This window comes from Lithobates pipiens, unplaced genomic scaffold (genome assembly GCF_037356315.1).
Source record: "Lithobates pipiens isolate NorthernLeopardFrog02 unplaced genomic scaffold, aLitPip1_a1.2 Scaffold_18, whole genome shotgun sequence".
Classification (NCBI taxonomy): Eukaryota; Metazoa; Chordata; class Amphibia; order Anura; family Ranidae; genus Lithobates; species Lithobates pipiens.
The window spans coordinates 282,557,054-282,573,175 of NW_027507758.1; the positions used below are offsets into that span (position 1 = coordinate 282,557,054).

Below are 16,122 nucleotides of genomic sequence, written 5' to 3' on the forward strand. Positions count from 1 at the left end.
TGAATAACTCAACACCAAGTTCACTATATGGACCACATGTATTTATACATGTTGATCATATCCCCCCTTAATCTCCTCTTCTCAAGAGAGAATACAAGAAAGGATTTTGCTCGCTTTAGAAACCTCAGCTTGGTATTGCATGCTATTTTTAAGCTTATGATCTACCAGAACACCCAGATCCTTCTCCACCATTGATTCCCCCAGTTGTACTCCTCCAAGTATATATGACGCATGCATATTCTTAGCACCCAAGTGCATAACTTTATATGTTTCAACATTAAACCTCATCTGCCACATAGTTGCCCAATGAAAAAGAGCATTGAGGTCTGCTTGTAAGTTGGAGAAATTTTGTAAGGACATTATTCCACTGCATAGCTTGGTGTCATCTGCAAAGACTGAAATTGTACTTTTAATCCCAGACCCTATATCATTTATAAATATATTAAAAAGTATGGGTCCCAGAACTGAACCTTGGGGTACACCACTGATAACCTTAGACCATTCAGAGTAAGAATCATTAACCACTACTCTCTGAATTCGGTCAATTAGTCAGTTTTCTATCCATTTACAAACTGATCTTTCCAAGCCTGTAAACATTACCTTACACATTAGCCGTGTGTGGGGAACTGTGTCAAATGCTTTTGCGAAATCCAAGTCTACCACATCCACAGCCACTCCCTTGTCTAAGGTTTTAGTTACCTCTTCATAAAATGAAATCAGATTTGTTTGACAACTTGATGTCTTTTATGAATCCATGCTGTCTGTTGCGTGAAAATTTTTTTTTTCCAGCAAGAACTCATCTATGTGGTCTTTTATTAAACTCTCGAGTATCTTCCGGACTATAGAAGATAAACTAACAGGTCTATAGTTACTTGGTAAAGACTTTGATCTCTTTTTAAATATAGGCAACACATTGGCCTTACGCTAATCCATTGGTACTATGCCAGTCATTAAATAGTCCCTAAAAATGAGAAACAATGGCTTTGAAATCACAGAGCTTAATTCTTTTAGGATCCGTGGGTTAATGCCATCTGGCCCAGGTGCTTTATTCACCATTATTCTCTCTTGAAAAGTGTCAGTGTTTTTTTACGTTATTTTTTATTATTTTTACTTTTAAATCTTTGGTGACACGTCAGGCGTCTAAACAAACCCCCAACATCTCCCCTTTTTATACAAGGAAAGGAACTGAGGACACAGATTCCCCAGTCCCTTTCTCTGCAGCCTCAGCTACACTGAATATGAATGGACAGGAGACAGAGGCTCCTCTCCATTCAAAAACTGAAGCAGAGTAAACAGTTTGCAATGCTCAGTTATGAATGGACTCTGTCCATTCAGAAAAGGAAGGGACCAGTAAATGACATATTTACTGGCTCTTTCCTCCTCTCTCCATCCTGAAAGATCTGGGACAGGGAAGACGGAGGAGCACAGAGGGGGACTGGAGGTGGACATGGGGGAACTGGAGTAGCACACGGAGGAGGACACAGAGGGGACTGGAGAGGGGTGGGGGGGGGGGGATGGGGGGAACCAGAGGAGCACATGGAGGACATAGAGGGGGACTGGAGAAGGATACAGGGGCAGCCAGCAACGATCGGTGTGGCGGGGGGTTATATTCACCGATCTCCCTGAGTGTCTTTCGATAAAGACACTGAAAGCCGTGGGAATGGGAGAGGAGGCTGTTAGATGCTTTATTGAAAACCAAGCAGGGAGATCAGTGATCGTAACTCCCCCTTCCGATGCACCAATTATTCCTGACTGTCCAGGTATCTGGTCAAGCATTGGAGCATTTCCATGAGTACAAGTACTTGTGCAAATCCTCAATATCGGCACCGATACTGATACTAGTATCGGTACTGATACTAGTATCGGTATCGGTGTAACCCTAGTATAAAAGGCTGGTGGGCTGTTTAGTTCTGAAAAAATCACTGGGCAATATGTGCAAGGCAAGGAATGTGTAGAATATGTACATGAAAGCATTCATATTTGTGTATTACATGTGCAGGCTCTGTGTCAGGAAAAATAAAATGTATAAAATGTCTATGCATAGCGTAGAGAATGACCATTAGCTAAACCTATGGTCAGCAAAGAGCCAATGTGCATAGGCGCATGAATATGCAAAAACGGCAAATTCCTGTTAGATGAAACTGCATTTGCGCATACATGACTGCGTGTGCACGCTCACTACTAGATTGGCGCCAAGTGGGCTATTTAAGCACTTCTGCTGCACTAGGGTCTTGCCTTATGGTCTATAACGTTCTATTACCTGTTCCTGTGCTTGATCTCCTTTTGCCGTTCTGACATTTCATCTGACCACGCTTGAACTTTGCCTAAACCAACCCCTGGCTTGCCTTTGACCACGTCCGTGCCTGATCCTTCTGCCTATCTGCTTCCCATTGCCAACTCCACCTGAACCCGACTACTATTCTGCCTGTTGCTCTGTATCTGATGTGCCTGCTAGTTACTGACCCAGCTTGCATGACTCTGCTTTGTGCCAATCCATGGAGGCCATCCCTGCATCCTGCCAAGTACCTGCTTTCTGCCACCTGCCGGCTTGCTGAGTGCTTGCTGCCTGTAACCTGCCAGCCATGAGTCCCTGCTGGCTATCTTTCAGCCTACTGCACCTGCTGCCCTGCGTCACAACCCAGCCTGCATCCAATTGTGCACAGACCTCTCATCTGTAATTGCCATCACTAGAACTGCCAGGCACTTGTATCACTCCAGTCTCTGTACTGCCTGTTACCTTATCGGGGGTTCTGAGCCAGAGGTGAAAGAGATCGCCTTCCTCTCCACGTCAGAATCCATCACCAGGTTACATGACATCTGCCTCCTGCTTTGCAGTGCTGCCGTTTGTTGTTTTACTGCTTCTTCCTATGATTTACGATGTTGGTCAACAGAAAACAATGTACAGGCATACCCCACTTTTAAGTACACAATGGGGTTTATTTACTAAAGCTAGAAAGTGCAAAATCAGGCTCCCTTCTGCATAGAAACCAATGAGTTTACAGGTTTTATTACCAAAGCTTAATTGAACAAGCTGGGGTTAGAAGCTCATTGGTCTCTACGCAAACATGAGTCTGATTTGGCACTTTCTAGCTTTAGTAAATAAACCCCATTGTGCACTTAAAAGTGGGGTATGCCTGTACTATGGCTAATATCTTGCCTTCCTCAGATGCTAAGGCCGCGTACACACGGGCGGACTGTCTGACGGACTTGGTCCGCTGAAACGTGTTTCAGCGGACAATCCGCTCGTGTGTGGGCTTCAGCGGACTTTTTCGGCCGACAGTCTGGCGGACTAAGTCTTTCGGAATTTCCGTAATATTGTCCGTCCAAACTTGGTTTCAGCGGACAGTCCGCTCGTGAGTAGGCTAGCTCGACGGACTAAGTATGGCGCATGCTCAGAAAGGATTTACACGGCGAAAGGTTGCATTGCAGTGTATTGGACGTCGTATTTCTAGTCCTGTCGTACGTGCTGTACACGTCATCGCGCAAGCTTTCGGCGGACTGTCTGTTCATCGTGTGTGGTCAAGTCCGTTCATTCGAAAGTAGGACGGACTGTCTGTCGGATTGTCTGATGGACTTAGTTGGGCAGACAGTCCGCCCGTGTGTACGCGGCCTAAGAAGGAAGGTAACATTATTATAGATTGAGTGCTTGTACTCTCCAACGGCTGATCTACAAATCTCTCCATTTAATACAATTAGAAATATAGGAAAACAAGCTTGTAATATAAAAGTGAAATAAAAAAAATACTTTTAAGTAAGCTGTAGTAATAAAAACTCAAAGTATGTGCTTACTAAAACAGACGTATACTTCCCTTTCAATTTGAAAAACCTTAATTGACTCATAGGGGTTATTATACTAAAACTGGAGAGTGTCAAACCTGGTACAGCTGTGCAGAGATACTAATCAGCTTCTGGATTTTTTTTTTGGTCAAAGCTTAAAAGAGAAGTAGGGGTTTGTTTGTTTTTTTCTAATCATACTTACCTCGGTGGATGGAGCATCAGACCGATGCTGCAGCTGTCTCCCGGCATCTCTGCACTAAGAACTAAGCCACCGAACACTGGTGATAGCTTGGTTCTCACTCCTCCCCAAGCGCTGTCAGTCAGTATCTCTCCTGGTCTGTTTCTGCACGCTCATTGGAGCGATGAGCTGTGGAGGAGCGGGGAGAGGCCATCTCAGTGTCTCAGTAAAATATTTTTAATTCTCGGATTTTGCCTTTCAGGTGCAAGCTTATACTTCTGTTGGACCTGGGCCATTTTCTGATATGGCAGAAGCGCATATCTCAGGTATTTTTCAAGTAGAATTTAAGCTGGCCAGAGATGTGTTTTTTTTGTTTTTTGTTTTTTATACGGTTTAGGAGATATTTGCCTGAAGACAGGCACCGCTGTCTACGGCCCATGCGCCGTAGACAGCGGCGCGCAGGCGCACTGAGCGCGGCATTTCCAACAACGGAGCTGCCACGCGTGTCGGCTCCCATGCGCATGCGCGGGAATGACGTCATCGCGGCTCCGCCGAATGACAGTGGCGGAGCTGCGAGACCCCACCGAAAAGATGGATGCGCCAGACTACAGGGGACAGCGGTGACATCGCTGGCTCCTGTGTCAGGTAAGTGACACATAATGGGCTACTATGCGATGCATAGTAGTCCATTATGCTTTGCCTTTGCAGGGAATGAAAGAGGAAGTAAACCCATCAGGGTTTACTTCCTCTTTAACTGGTATACTGTAAAAATGGTGGGTGAACTAGTTTCTGAATTTTTTGAGCAATAGTACAATATTTTTTATAAAATGCGTAGTTGTTTTTTTTTTTTTTAAAGGACAAGTACCTTTGTAGAAATTGAACAAACCTGAAGAAAAAAGAGAGGCTATTGTACATTTCAAGTAATTATAGTCACAGTTGTTTGAATTGGGTACCAGCCAAATAGATGTTCTGAAAGTCCATGTATGGCTCTTTGTAAATGTGCTATATTTCAACTAAATAAGGCAAAAATGCCTAAAAAATTGATTAAAAACATTTAGCAAATCTGAACTGGAAAAGGTGCAATCTAACATATTCCCCCGATGTACATAACCAATGAATATGCTTCTATAAAAAGCTAAAACAAAGAAATTGTTAGGAAAATTCACCATAAAGCTATCTATTCAGCCCTTTATAAATAGCTCTTATACACTTTGTATAGTTTATTTGGTTAGATTAGGGCAGTGATTTTGGTGCCTTGAGTCTCACAATTATCCCTTTTATTTTACTAATTTATGTCAGTGAATTGTACAAAAAGTCTTGCTTATTAGCACCCTGTGTGTGCCTTGTGTTGTTTATGCTATATTTTTCTTTCCGCAGATATTCACCCTGCTCCGACTCTTATTGGTATCTCTTCTAAACAAATCTCTTTCAATGATCTGGACAGAAATGATATTCTGTGGAATATTACCACAGAGGAGAATATAAAGTTGGCTTCCTACATAGCCCTTGACGGAGGTCTTTATTTTATGCTTAATAATGCAATCTTTCTGAGAGATACTGAGAGCCAATCTACACTTCTGGTACTTGTATTTACTTTAAATTAAAGTTGAGCTGCCCTAAAAATTAGCTAAAGGTAGAGCTGCAGAACCATAGGCATCTTTGGTTTCTGCAAGTCCCTAGGCTAAGCCTAGTACATATGGACCAGATGTCGGGTGGCATCAGCTGGTTCAACAGAAGCTGGCCGACATTTGGCCCGTGTGTACTGTAGCCGGTCTGACAGAACACTGAAAAAGGTCTGCTGACTGGCTCCCGATTGGCACTCTCAGCCAATGGCTGAGAGCACTGTCTGGTGTGTTCTGGTGGGGGGGCTGTCCCCCTGTCACAACACAATAGAACAGCAGGGGAGATCACTGTACTAACGTAGGATAGTTGGTACAGCTGCTCCTCCTGAGCTGTCAGTTTTTTGGTTCAGCCCTGCTGTGTTGAATAATAAAAAGAAAACTACTAGTGTGTACCAGGCTTAAGCCTTCAGATAAAACACTGTGAGTCTTGGAGTCCAGATTGTTAAAACTGTAGTTTGGGCAAATAACTACTGTAAATACACAGTTTAAATACATATATTATAGTTTACTTGACATAGGGGTTTATTTACAAAAGGCAAATCCACTTTGCACTGCAAGTGCACTTGGAAGTACAGTCTCTCAAAATCTAAGGGAAAGATCTGAAATGAGTGGAAGCTCTGCGGATTTTATCATCCAATCATATGCAAGTTAAAATGCTGTGTTTTAGTTTCCTTGCATGTCCCCCTCGGATCTACAGCGACTTTACTTCCAAGTGCACTTGCAGTGCAAAGTGGATTTTCCTTTAGTAAATAACTCTCATAATGTTTGTATTTCAGTCCATCAACTGCTAGGATTTACACAGCCCTGCCACACATCATTGCCCTACCAGGGCAGAAAAACAGATTTTTCTCTGCTGCAGTTAAGTGACGCTTGCAGTTCTTTTGTTTCCTCCAGCTAGTGATTGGACAGTGAAAGAGAAGCAACACATTGTGGTTGATTTACTAAAACTGGAGAGTGTAAAATCTGGTGCAGCTCTGCATAGAAGCCAATCTTAATTGAACAAGCTGAAGTTAGAAGCTGATTGGCTACACCAGATTTTGCACTCTCCAGTTTTAGTAAATCAACCCCACTGTGAGCTCATCTTCCTGTTACTATTTTGTCCTATCACCATGTTCATGGTTGTCACATGAGCACTACAACACAACTGTCTGGCTCCTTGTGCTGCTTTTCCCTCTCCCAGTCTATGCTCTGCTTTACAAAGGTCAAATCTCAGTCCTTACACAGCTTGCATTTAAATAATACAGTTAATTAATATGTAGCTATTTGCATTTGTGTCTTTTTATAGCTGCCTTAAAGTGGTTGTAAATCCTTACAAACCACTTTGACCTACAAGTAAGGCTTACCTGTAGGTCCAAGAAATATCTCCTTAACCTACACTGTTAAGGAGATATTTTACAAAAATAGGGCACCGTTGTCTAGGGCGCATGCGTGCTTTAGACAATGGCGCAGGCACACTGGGCGTGCTGCAAGTGAAGGCAAACATGCAGCCACTGACGGCTCCCGCGCAAATGCGCCGGAGTGACGACAACGCTGCTACGGCCACTCACAGCGCCGGAGCAGCGATACCCGGAAGGAAGATGGACATTTCATGCTACAGGGGACGGCGATGACATCTCTGGCTCCTGTGTCAGATAAGTGACACATAACGGGCTACTATGCGATGCATAGTAGTCCATTATGCTTTACTTTTGCAGAGAAACAAAGAGGAAGTAAACCCATCAGGGTCTACTTCCTCTTTAAGCTCAGCTTTAAAGTAGGTGTAAACTTTAAATGAGTGACGTTTCGTTTACTGAAGCAGTCTGTATCATGAATAGTTGCCCCTTTTTCCCCATAAATACTTGGTTCATCATTATTTCATACTTTGTTGCATCATAGTGCTGCGTCTTCAGTCTGTTTGCAGCCACTTCTTGTTATATGCACCCCAGTGATGACTTCATGGCGGGATTCCAATGATGGCAACAGTGGATCATGCCTGCTTAACCACTTGAGCTCCAGAAGTTTTTACCCCCTTCATGGCCAGCCCATTTTTTGCTATTCAGCACTGCGCTATTTTAACTGGTAACTGCATGGTCATGCAACACTGTATGTAACCAAAATTTATATCATTTCTTTCACACAAATAGAGCTTTCTTTGGTGGTATTTAATCATCACTGGGATTTTCTATTTATTTTTTGCAATATAAACAAAAAAATAAAAAAAAGCAAAAAACAATATTTATTACTTTCTGCTATAAAACATGTCCAATAAAAATAAAGAAATAAATTAAATCTTCATAAGTTTTGACCAGAACGTATTCTGCTATATGTTTTGGATACTGCTAATGGCAGCAATCTTTTAAAAGGACTGCGATAGTGTGGCAGTCAATCTGACACAGGACTGGAGAGAACTGACTAGCTGCTACTGACATCACCAGTGACTGACTGGTGCTAAAAAAATATACACTGTCACTGTTCTAATGACACGGGTTGATAAGGGGTTAAAAGTGTGCCTACCTATGTGTAAAGTGTGCTGCTTTTACTAAAGATCACTCCCTCTGTACAGACCTCTGTATTGTTTCAATGATATGGACGATTGACCGATCAGCAGGTCCTGGCCATGAAAAATGCCTGCCCTAAACCAGGAAGTAGGCAGCGGCGTAGGATTATGTTGCTTTGCCTACAGCCCACGACTCGTCAGCAGTACATTGTGGGGGGGTGGTCAGCAAGTGGTTAATGCAGCATTAATCCCAAAAGCCAACACTTATTTTATTGCAGTTTACCAATTCTTAAATGTGATAGGTTTACTAGCTTTATTTCTTATATTTTCATCTAGTTATTTGGCCAGTAAGACTGTGGTTTTACAAAAAAAACAAGCTCTCTTGCAGATGTATCAGTTACAGGGTTGAGGCAAGTCATTTACCACTGACAGGGGTGCTTACAGTGATCATTGTTTATTTATGTAAAATCTTTATCTCAAAAGGGAAAATGACTTTTGCTAAAAAGTGTTAGCTGGAGTTTGGCTTTGTTAGTGCATTTAAATCTGCTAGTATATCTAAAGCCAAGTACGCACTGAGTTTTTTTCTGCTCAACCCAGCAGGTTGAATGAAAAAAGAAAACTGTTGTCTCCGCATCCAATGTTAGTACAGTGATCTCCCCTGCTGAGCTGTTGTATTGTGACAGGGGGACGCCCCCGCCAGAACACTCAAGTCAGTGCTGTCTGCCATTGGCTAAGGGCACTGATCCAGAGTTGGTCGGCTGCTGGTTGTACAGCATGCACATCTGACAGAAGCTGGACAAGAGGGTGTCCAAATATGCCCTTATGCTTCTTCATTTTAGTGCACACAAACACAATATAATACCCAATTATTTGGGTAAAATATAAAAGATGATATTATGTCAAGTAAATAAGATAACTAACATGATTTAAAGTGGTTAATAGAAACAGGATGTTCATTAAAGTTTTTTTGTTAGCTTTCCAGCACAACCTAGATCAGGGGTGCCCAACCTTTTTAGGAGTGAGGGCCACTTAAGCAACTTGGTAGCAAGTCGCGGGCCACAATGGGCGGAGCGGGTGAATGACAGGTCACAGCTACTCTATAGGCCCTCCGATCCGATCCTCCCAGATGGAAGGGGATGAATTCCCTTCTATTTTTTTATTTTATTTGATTATTAGGATCGGATTGTAGGCAGGCAGGAGTAAATGGACAAAAAACTGTTTACATCTGCCGCTCTGTAGAGGTGAATTGAGGGACCGATTGGGTAGGGCCGATCATGTGAAAAGGGCCTAAACTGTTTCACACTGATGCGATGTGGTTTACGCACACCACGGGTGCAGCCTATTGCACCTGTGTCTATCCTGTGGGTTAACTGAGCTTTGCCATAGACTCTGCCTGTGGCAAAAGACAGCGCTGTACAGGAAGCATCTGCTTATGGGGCTCTGCTCTACAGCTGCTTTCTTCCTCTACCACCAGCTTCATTCACAACACTGATGCTGTGGTATGACGGGTCAGCAACCTGTGATCTGGGCTTGCTAACTCGCCATTCCAGAGCAGGAGGTCACAAGCCACATCAGAGGGCTCCGCGGGCCACTGGTTGGCCACCCCTGACCTAGATAAAAAGAATGCAGAATGTGAACCCAATAAAATTAAAATTATGCATTATGAACAATATATTAAAATAAACTTATCTCTTTGAATTGTGAATCAATTTTAAACATATTTTTATGGAAAGGTTTTCTGACAAATTGATAATAAATACAGGAAATTTTTTTATGAAATAACATGCATTTTTCTGTAGCAGCCAATAAAAAATTAAGCTTTTGTTAACTAAATCCCTATACACACTATCAGATTTTCTGCTGATTTTTTTCCTTCAGATTTACCAAAACCATATAATATGAGGTCAAACTTTAGGAGTTTCAATTTGTATGCAATCAGGCAGGCCCTCGCACTACATGGTTTTGGTAAATCTGAAGGAAAAAATCTGCAGAACGTCTTATAGTGTGTATGGGGCTTTAGAGTGTGTAGGTAAATAAAAAGTGATTTGGGTTTCTAAGAGACTGCATTTTATATATTGTAGTTTTCTATACTTGTTTTTAGTTATTGGAAGATGAACGTTTCTCAGGCGCTCGAAGCATGGCAGCAGACTGGATAGCAAGACATATATATGTAACTGTACATTCCGCACAGAATGGTACTGAGTTCTTCTTGCTTGACCTGGAGCATAAGAAGAAAAATCTCAAACCTATTGGCACATCTCTAAAATTATCCAACCTGACCATAAATGCCATTGCGGTTTACCCTCTGCTTAGGTAAATAGTTTTTCTTATTACCTTTTTCCTGTTCAGTTTTTATCATTTTATTGCATTCTTTGATCTTTTATAAGTTATATAGTAAAACATTGAGGATATAAAAGTCACATTTCCATAAGGTTCAACCAAAAGACATAATTGAACTAAACACCTGTATCCTCTGAACCCTCAACCTGCAGTGGATATAGAGGAAGGCAAGCTAACTGAGGTCCAGTTTGCTCCAACAGGGACAACATTTCTACCTGATCCTTTAAAGCAGTGTTAGGGTCCTTTCACACAGGCTTTTCCATGTACCTTTGCTCAGCAAGGATCGTTCTGGTGATCTCCGCTGAGCAGGGCGGATGACACGTCCCTCTCTGCCCACTGTATTGCGACAGACTTGTCAGAGCCCCGCTCTCCTCTATGGAGATCGGATGAAAATGGACTACCTGTCCATTATCATCTGAGCCAATCTGAACGTATATCGGCAGATGTCAGCGGACATGTTACCGCAGCTCCTAAGGGGTGAATCTATTGTCCGATCAGGTCCACCTGAAAAACTGACAGATGGACCTGATCGGAAAGTCCATGTGAAAGGGCCCTTTCTCAAACTGTCTGCCATGGCACACTAGTGTGCCGTGGGAGAATTGCAGGTGTGCCATGGGATATTTCAGGGGGCCGTCAGGAAAGACGGCAGTCTGCAGGTCTGCAATGGTTGGAGTGCTGAGCTGCTGTTTGACAGTCAATGTTTAATCGCTTTGTTCTCAGTGCAGAGACGCTGGGGACAGATGCAGCATCGGACCGATGCTGCATCCGACTAGGTAAATATGGTTCTGTTAAAAAAAACAAAAACACAGTAAAACCTTAATTTGAGAGTAACTTGGTTTGAGAGCATTTTGCAAGACAAGCAACATTTTAAAATAAATTATGATTTGATATACAAGCAATGTCTTGATATACAAGTAGCATCATGTCATGTCATTTTATGATTACACAACCTATTGCATTGCTATAACATCTTACCATGAGTTGCACAACACTACACTAACACTAGTACATGTAGGTACACTTGTCCCTCCCCCCGATCACCCCCTAATCGCCCCCCCCCCCAGTTAACCCCTTCACCCCTGTCACTGTGTCACCAATTGCAGTTTTCAGATTTTTCACTGGTCACTGCATTATTGTGACTCTAAGCAGTGTTAGGTCTAGGGTACCCCCTAATCAAGGTTTAACCTCTTGATCGCACCCCAGTTAACCCTTTCACCCCCTGTCTCAGTGTCACTAATAGATCTTTTTTCTGATCACCGTATTGGTGTCACGGGTGTAGTTAGCCAGTTAGTTGATTTGTTTCACAGTCAGGTTTTTATAGCAGGTACTAGGGATGAGCTTCGTGTTCGAGTCGAACGTACGTTCGACTCGAACATTGGTCATTCGGGCGTTCGGCGAATTCCGAACGTTTGGGCCGTTCGCGGCAAAATTCGTGTGGCCCACAATGCACTGCGATGGCGCAGTGCATTGCTGGCTCATGATTGGCCAAGCATGCACTGTGACCCCGCATGCTTGGCCAATCGCAGCGCCAGCAGCGAGGAGAGCCATGATTGGCCACGGGCTCAGGCTGTGTAGTGCACGCCCCACACTATATAAGGCCGCCTTTGAGGCGGTCTCGTGTAGTGTGTTGGCATCTGAAGCAGTGGGTGTTCTGTGTACCTTCAACACAGTTACACACCAATCGTTTTTGGCTGATTTCCTATCTTGCTCTTGTGTAGTGGTTATTGTCTGTGCCCTGACCGCAGTATACACCACTATATTCACCTCACCTATATAGCTAGTGATCTATCTTTAATAATAGAGCTTGCAGTCAGTAGTGTTAGGAGATAGTGCGTGCTGTCTGCATGCTCTGTACCCAGTACATACCGCTATAATCCACCTACATAGCTGTTCTCTATTTGGGCCCAATTGTCATCTGCAGGAGTTATTGGAAGTTGTGTGTGCTTCCAGCACAGCACAGTATACATCTGTATATACCCCTTTATCTCTGCTGTTCTATAAAAAAGGCATCTGCAGGAGTTAGTGGGTGTTGTGTGCCTCCAGCACAATATAAACTACCCAACTACTGTTTTACCCAACTCCCTTCAGGCCATTACCATGTCTGGAAGGCCAGCAAGGAGAGGCAGACAGGCGCGAGCCGATAAAAGAGGGCAAGCAGGCTCTGTGTCTAGAGACAACAGTGCTGGTCGTGGACGCGGTGCATTGTCATCAGCACGTGGCCATGGGACATGCTTGTCCTTCTTTTCTGCAGCTGGACATGTTGAACCGCAACATGCCAACGACTTGGTAGAGTGGATGTCCTCCTGAGGAGTGTCCTGAACTCTTTGAGCACAGTGTTGGGTACATGCTCCAGGAGGATGCCCAGTGTTTGGTGGGCTCTGATGATGACACTCAGCTAGAGGAAGGCAGTAGCGTGAGCGCAGAGAGAGGGGATGCTCAAGAAGGACAGCAATCTGGCAGTCATGTTCCACAAGCTGCAGCATACTGCCAGGTTTGCTACAGCGATGAAGAGGGAGGGGATGATGAGGGCACTGACTCCACGTGGGTGCCTGGAAGGAGGGAGGAGGAGGAGGAGGAGGAGGAGGCACATGTCCAACGAGGCAGGATGCCCTCCGGGGGTCAGCTTAGGGGCAGCACACCAACTGAATCACACCGCCGAGCTCCGACTGTGCAGAGCGCTTCCTCTGCGCGTTATTCTAAAAGTTCTTTGGTGTGGGCCTTTTTTGAGACGAGTGCATCAGATCGCACCGCTGCTATTTGCAACATATGTCTCAAGCGTATCTCACGTGGCCAAAACATCAGCCGCTTGGGCACCACATGCTTGACCAGACATATGTTGACCTGCCATGCAGCTCGTTGGCAAGCGTACCTCAAAGTCCCACACCAAAGAACAAAGCGGACCTCTCCTTGCTCCTCATCAGCTGGCATCTCCAACCCCACTAGACCTTCAGTCCTCTCTGAAACCTGCTCTGAGAGGAAGGAAGGTGTAGAATTAGGTGTGTCACAGCCAAGTGCTTCCGGGAACTCTGCTAGTGGTACATCCACATCCGATTATAGCAGGCAAATGTCCCTGCCCCAGCTGCTGGACCGGCGGAAGAAGTTTACTCCCAGCCATCCACATGCCCAGCGGTTGAATGCTAGCTTGGCTAAATTGCTAGCACTTCAACTGCTGCCTTTTCAGTTGGTAGACTTGGCCCCCTTCCGTGAGTTTGTACAATGTGCGGTTCCTCAGTGGCAGGTCCCCAAACGCCACTTTTTCTCACGGAAGGCGATTCCGGCTCTCTACCGGCATGTGGAAGGCAATGTCCTTGCCTCGCTGGACAGGGCGGTCAGCCGTAAGGTGCATATTACCGCTGACTCATGGTCCAGCAGGCATGGACAGGGACGTTACCTGTCTTTCACGGCCCATTGGGTCACTCTTCTGGCTGCTGGGAAGGATGCAGGACAAGGTGCAGTAGTGTTGGAGGTTGTTCCGCCACCACGCCTCCAAAATGCTACTATTGGTTGTGACACACCTCTCTCCTCCACCCCCTCCTCTTCTTCTTCCTCCATGGCCTCTTCCAGTGCTCTGTCCTCAGAACCAGCGGTGCTCCGTAGGCGTTGCAGGGGCTACGCAAGTACGCAGGCAAAACGATGCCATGCCGTGCTTGCGCTGGTTTGTTTGGGGGACAGGAGCCACACTGGGGCGGATGTTTTGTCAGCTCTGCAGGGGCAGGCCGAAAGGTGGTTGACGCCACGCCAGCTTAAGCCAGGAATGGTGGTTTGCGAAAATGGCACCAACCTCCTCTCCGCCCTCCGACAGGGACAACTGACCCATGTGCCCTGTGTAGCTCACGTCCTTAACCTGGTGGTGCAGCGGTTCTTGGGCAGGTACCCCGGTTTACATGATGTCCTGAAGCAGGCCAGGAAAGTCTGTGTGCATTTCTGCCGATCATTTAATGCCTGTGCTCGGCTGGCTGAGCTCCAAAAGGAGTTGAACCTGCCCAAGAACCGCCTTATATGTGACATGCCCACCAGATGGAACTCAACATTGGCCATGCTGCAGCGGCTGCACAGGCAGCAGAGGGCCATCAATGAGTACCTGTGCGACTACGGCACCAGGACAGGGTCAGGGGAGCTTGGTTTTTTCTCACCAAGCCAGTGGGGCATGATCAGGGATGCATGAACTGTCCTGTCACCGTTTGAGGAGGCCACAAAGATGGTGAGCAGTGACAGTGCATGCATCAGTGACACTGTACCTCTTGTCCACCTCTTGGAGCATACGCTGCGTGGAATAATGGACAGGGCACTTGAGGCAGAACAGAGGCAGGAAGAGGAGGACTTCCTTGCCTCTCAAGGCCCCCTTTATCCAGACAGTGTTCCTGCTGTGCCACCCATCACACAGGAAGAGGGTGAGGAGGAGGAAGAGGAGGAGGAGGATGATTGTGTCAGCATGGAGGTGGAGGCTGGCACTCAGCATCAGCATCAGCAGCAGCAGTCTTATAGGGATGATTTACAGTCCCAAGAAACACGTGGACTTGTACGTGGCTGGGAGGAGGTAGCTGCGGATCATGTTGTCCTTAGTGACCCAGAGGACTCCGGACCGAATTCCTCAGCTAACCTACGCTGCATGGCCTCCCTGATCCTGCAAAGCCTGCGGAAGGATCCTCGTATTCTTCGGATCAAGGAGAGGGACCATTACTGGCTGGCCACTCTCCTTGATCCACGGTACAAGGGTAATGTTGCCGACCTTATCTTGCCATCGCAGAGGGAGCAGAGGATGAGACATCTCCGGGAGGCCTTGCAGAAAGCTCTGTGCAATGCGTTCCCAGAGACTGGGAGGTCACAAACTCCTGGTCCTGGACAACGTGTTGCTGAGGCATCAGTCAGAAGGAGCGGTGGAGAAGGTGGCCGTCTGACTGATGCTTTCAGACAATTTTTTAGTCCGCAGCCCCAAGGTATGATTGGTTCCAGCACCCATCGCCAGCGTCTAATTTACATGGTGCAGGAATACCTAGGGGCAAGGTCAGACTTGGACACCTTTCCCACTGAAAATCCTCTGGCTTACTGGGTCTTGAGGATGGATCACTGGCCAGAGCTTGCACAGTATGCAATTGAGCTACTGGCCTGTCCTGCATCCAGCGTTCTTTCGGAACGCACCTTCAGTGCTGCTGGTGGCTTTGTTACCGATCACAGGGTGCGCCTGTCCACCGAATCAGTTGATCGACTGACCTTCATCAAGATGAATCAGTCTTGGATCACCCACAGCTACCAAGCACCTGAAGCTGATGTAACCGAATAATTTTTTTTGAAATACCACATCCCTTCAAGACTGCCTATGCTGATGCTGAGTGACTGTCCTGTTATGTTGATTGTCTATCCTCTTCCTCCTCCGCTGATATGTTGGAAGAACATTTTTGGTTCTGGGTGATGCCAGCAGCCCAATTTTTCTGCCCCTGTTTAACAGGGGCGTTTAATTACAATTTTTGATGCAATGCTTTGCAGCAGGGCTAATTCCTGCAATAAAACTAGAGTATATGGCAGAGGTTGGAGTGTGGTGGCACCAGCACCAGTGCCTAAGGCCCAATTTTTCTGCCCCTGTTTAACAGGGGCGTTTAAGTACAATTTTTGATGCAATGCTTTGCAGCAGGGCTAATTCCTGCAATAAAACTAGAGTATATGGCAGAGGTTGCAGTGTGATGGCACCAGCACCAGTGCCTAAGGCCCAATTTTTCTGCCCCTGTTTAACA

General features: G+C 45.4%; 1 protein-coding gene across 3 annotated transcripts in view; it reads left to right on the forward strand.

Moving 5' to 3' along the window:
- Window positions 1-16,122, forward strand: part of ROS1 (ROS proto-oncogene 1, receptor tyrosine kinase) — a 259,981-nt gene that overhangs the window by 113,415 nt on the left and 130,444 nt on the right. For all 3 annotated transcript variants that reach the window (XM_077487054.1, XM_077487055.1, XM_077487056.1), the window contains 3 exons: window positions 4,218-4,281; window positions 5,333-5,535; window positions 10,155-10,366. In XM_077487054.1, the coding sequence (XP_077343180.1) occupies window positions 4,218-4,281; window positions 5,333-5,535; window positions 10,155-10,366 (479 nt within the window). The remainder of the gene's footprint in view (window positions 1-4,217; window positions 4,282-5,332; window positions 5,536-10,154; window positions 10,367-16,122) is intronic.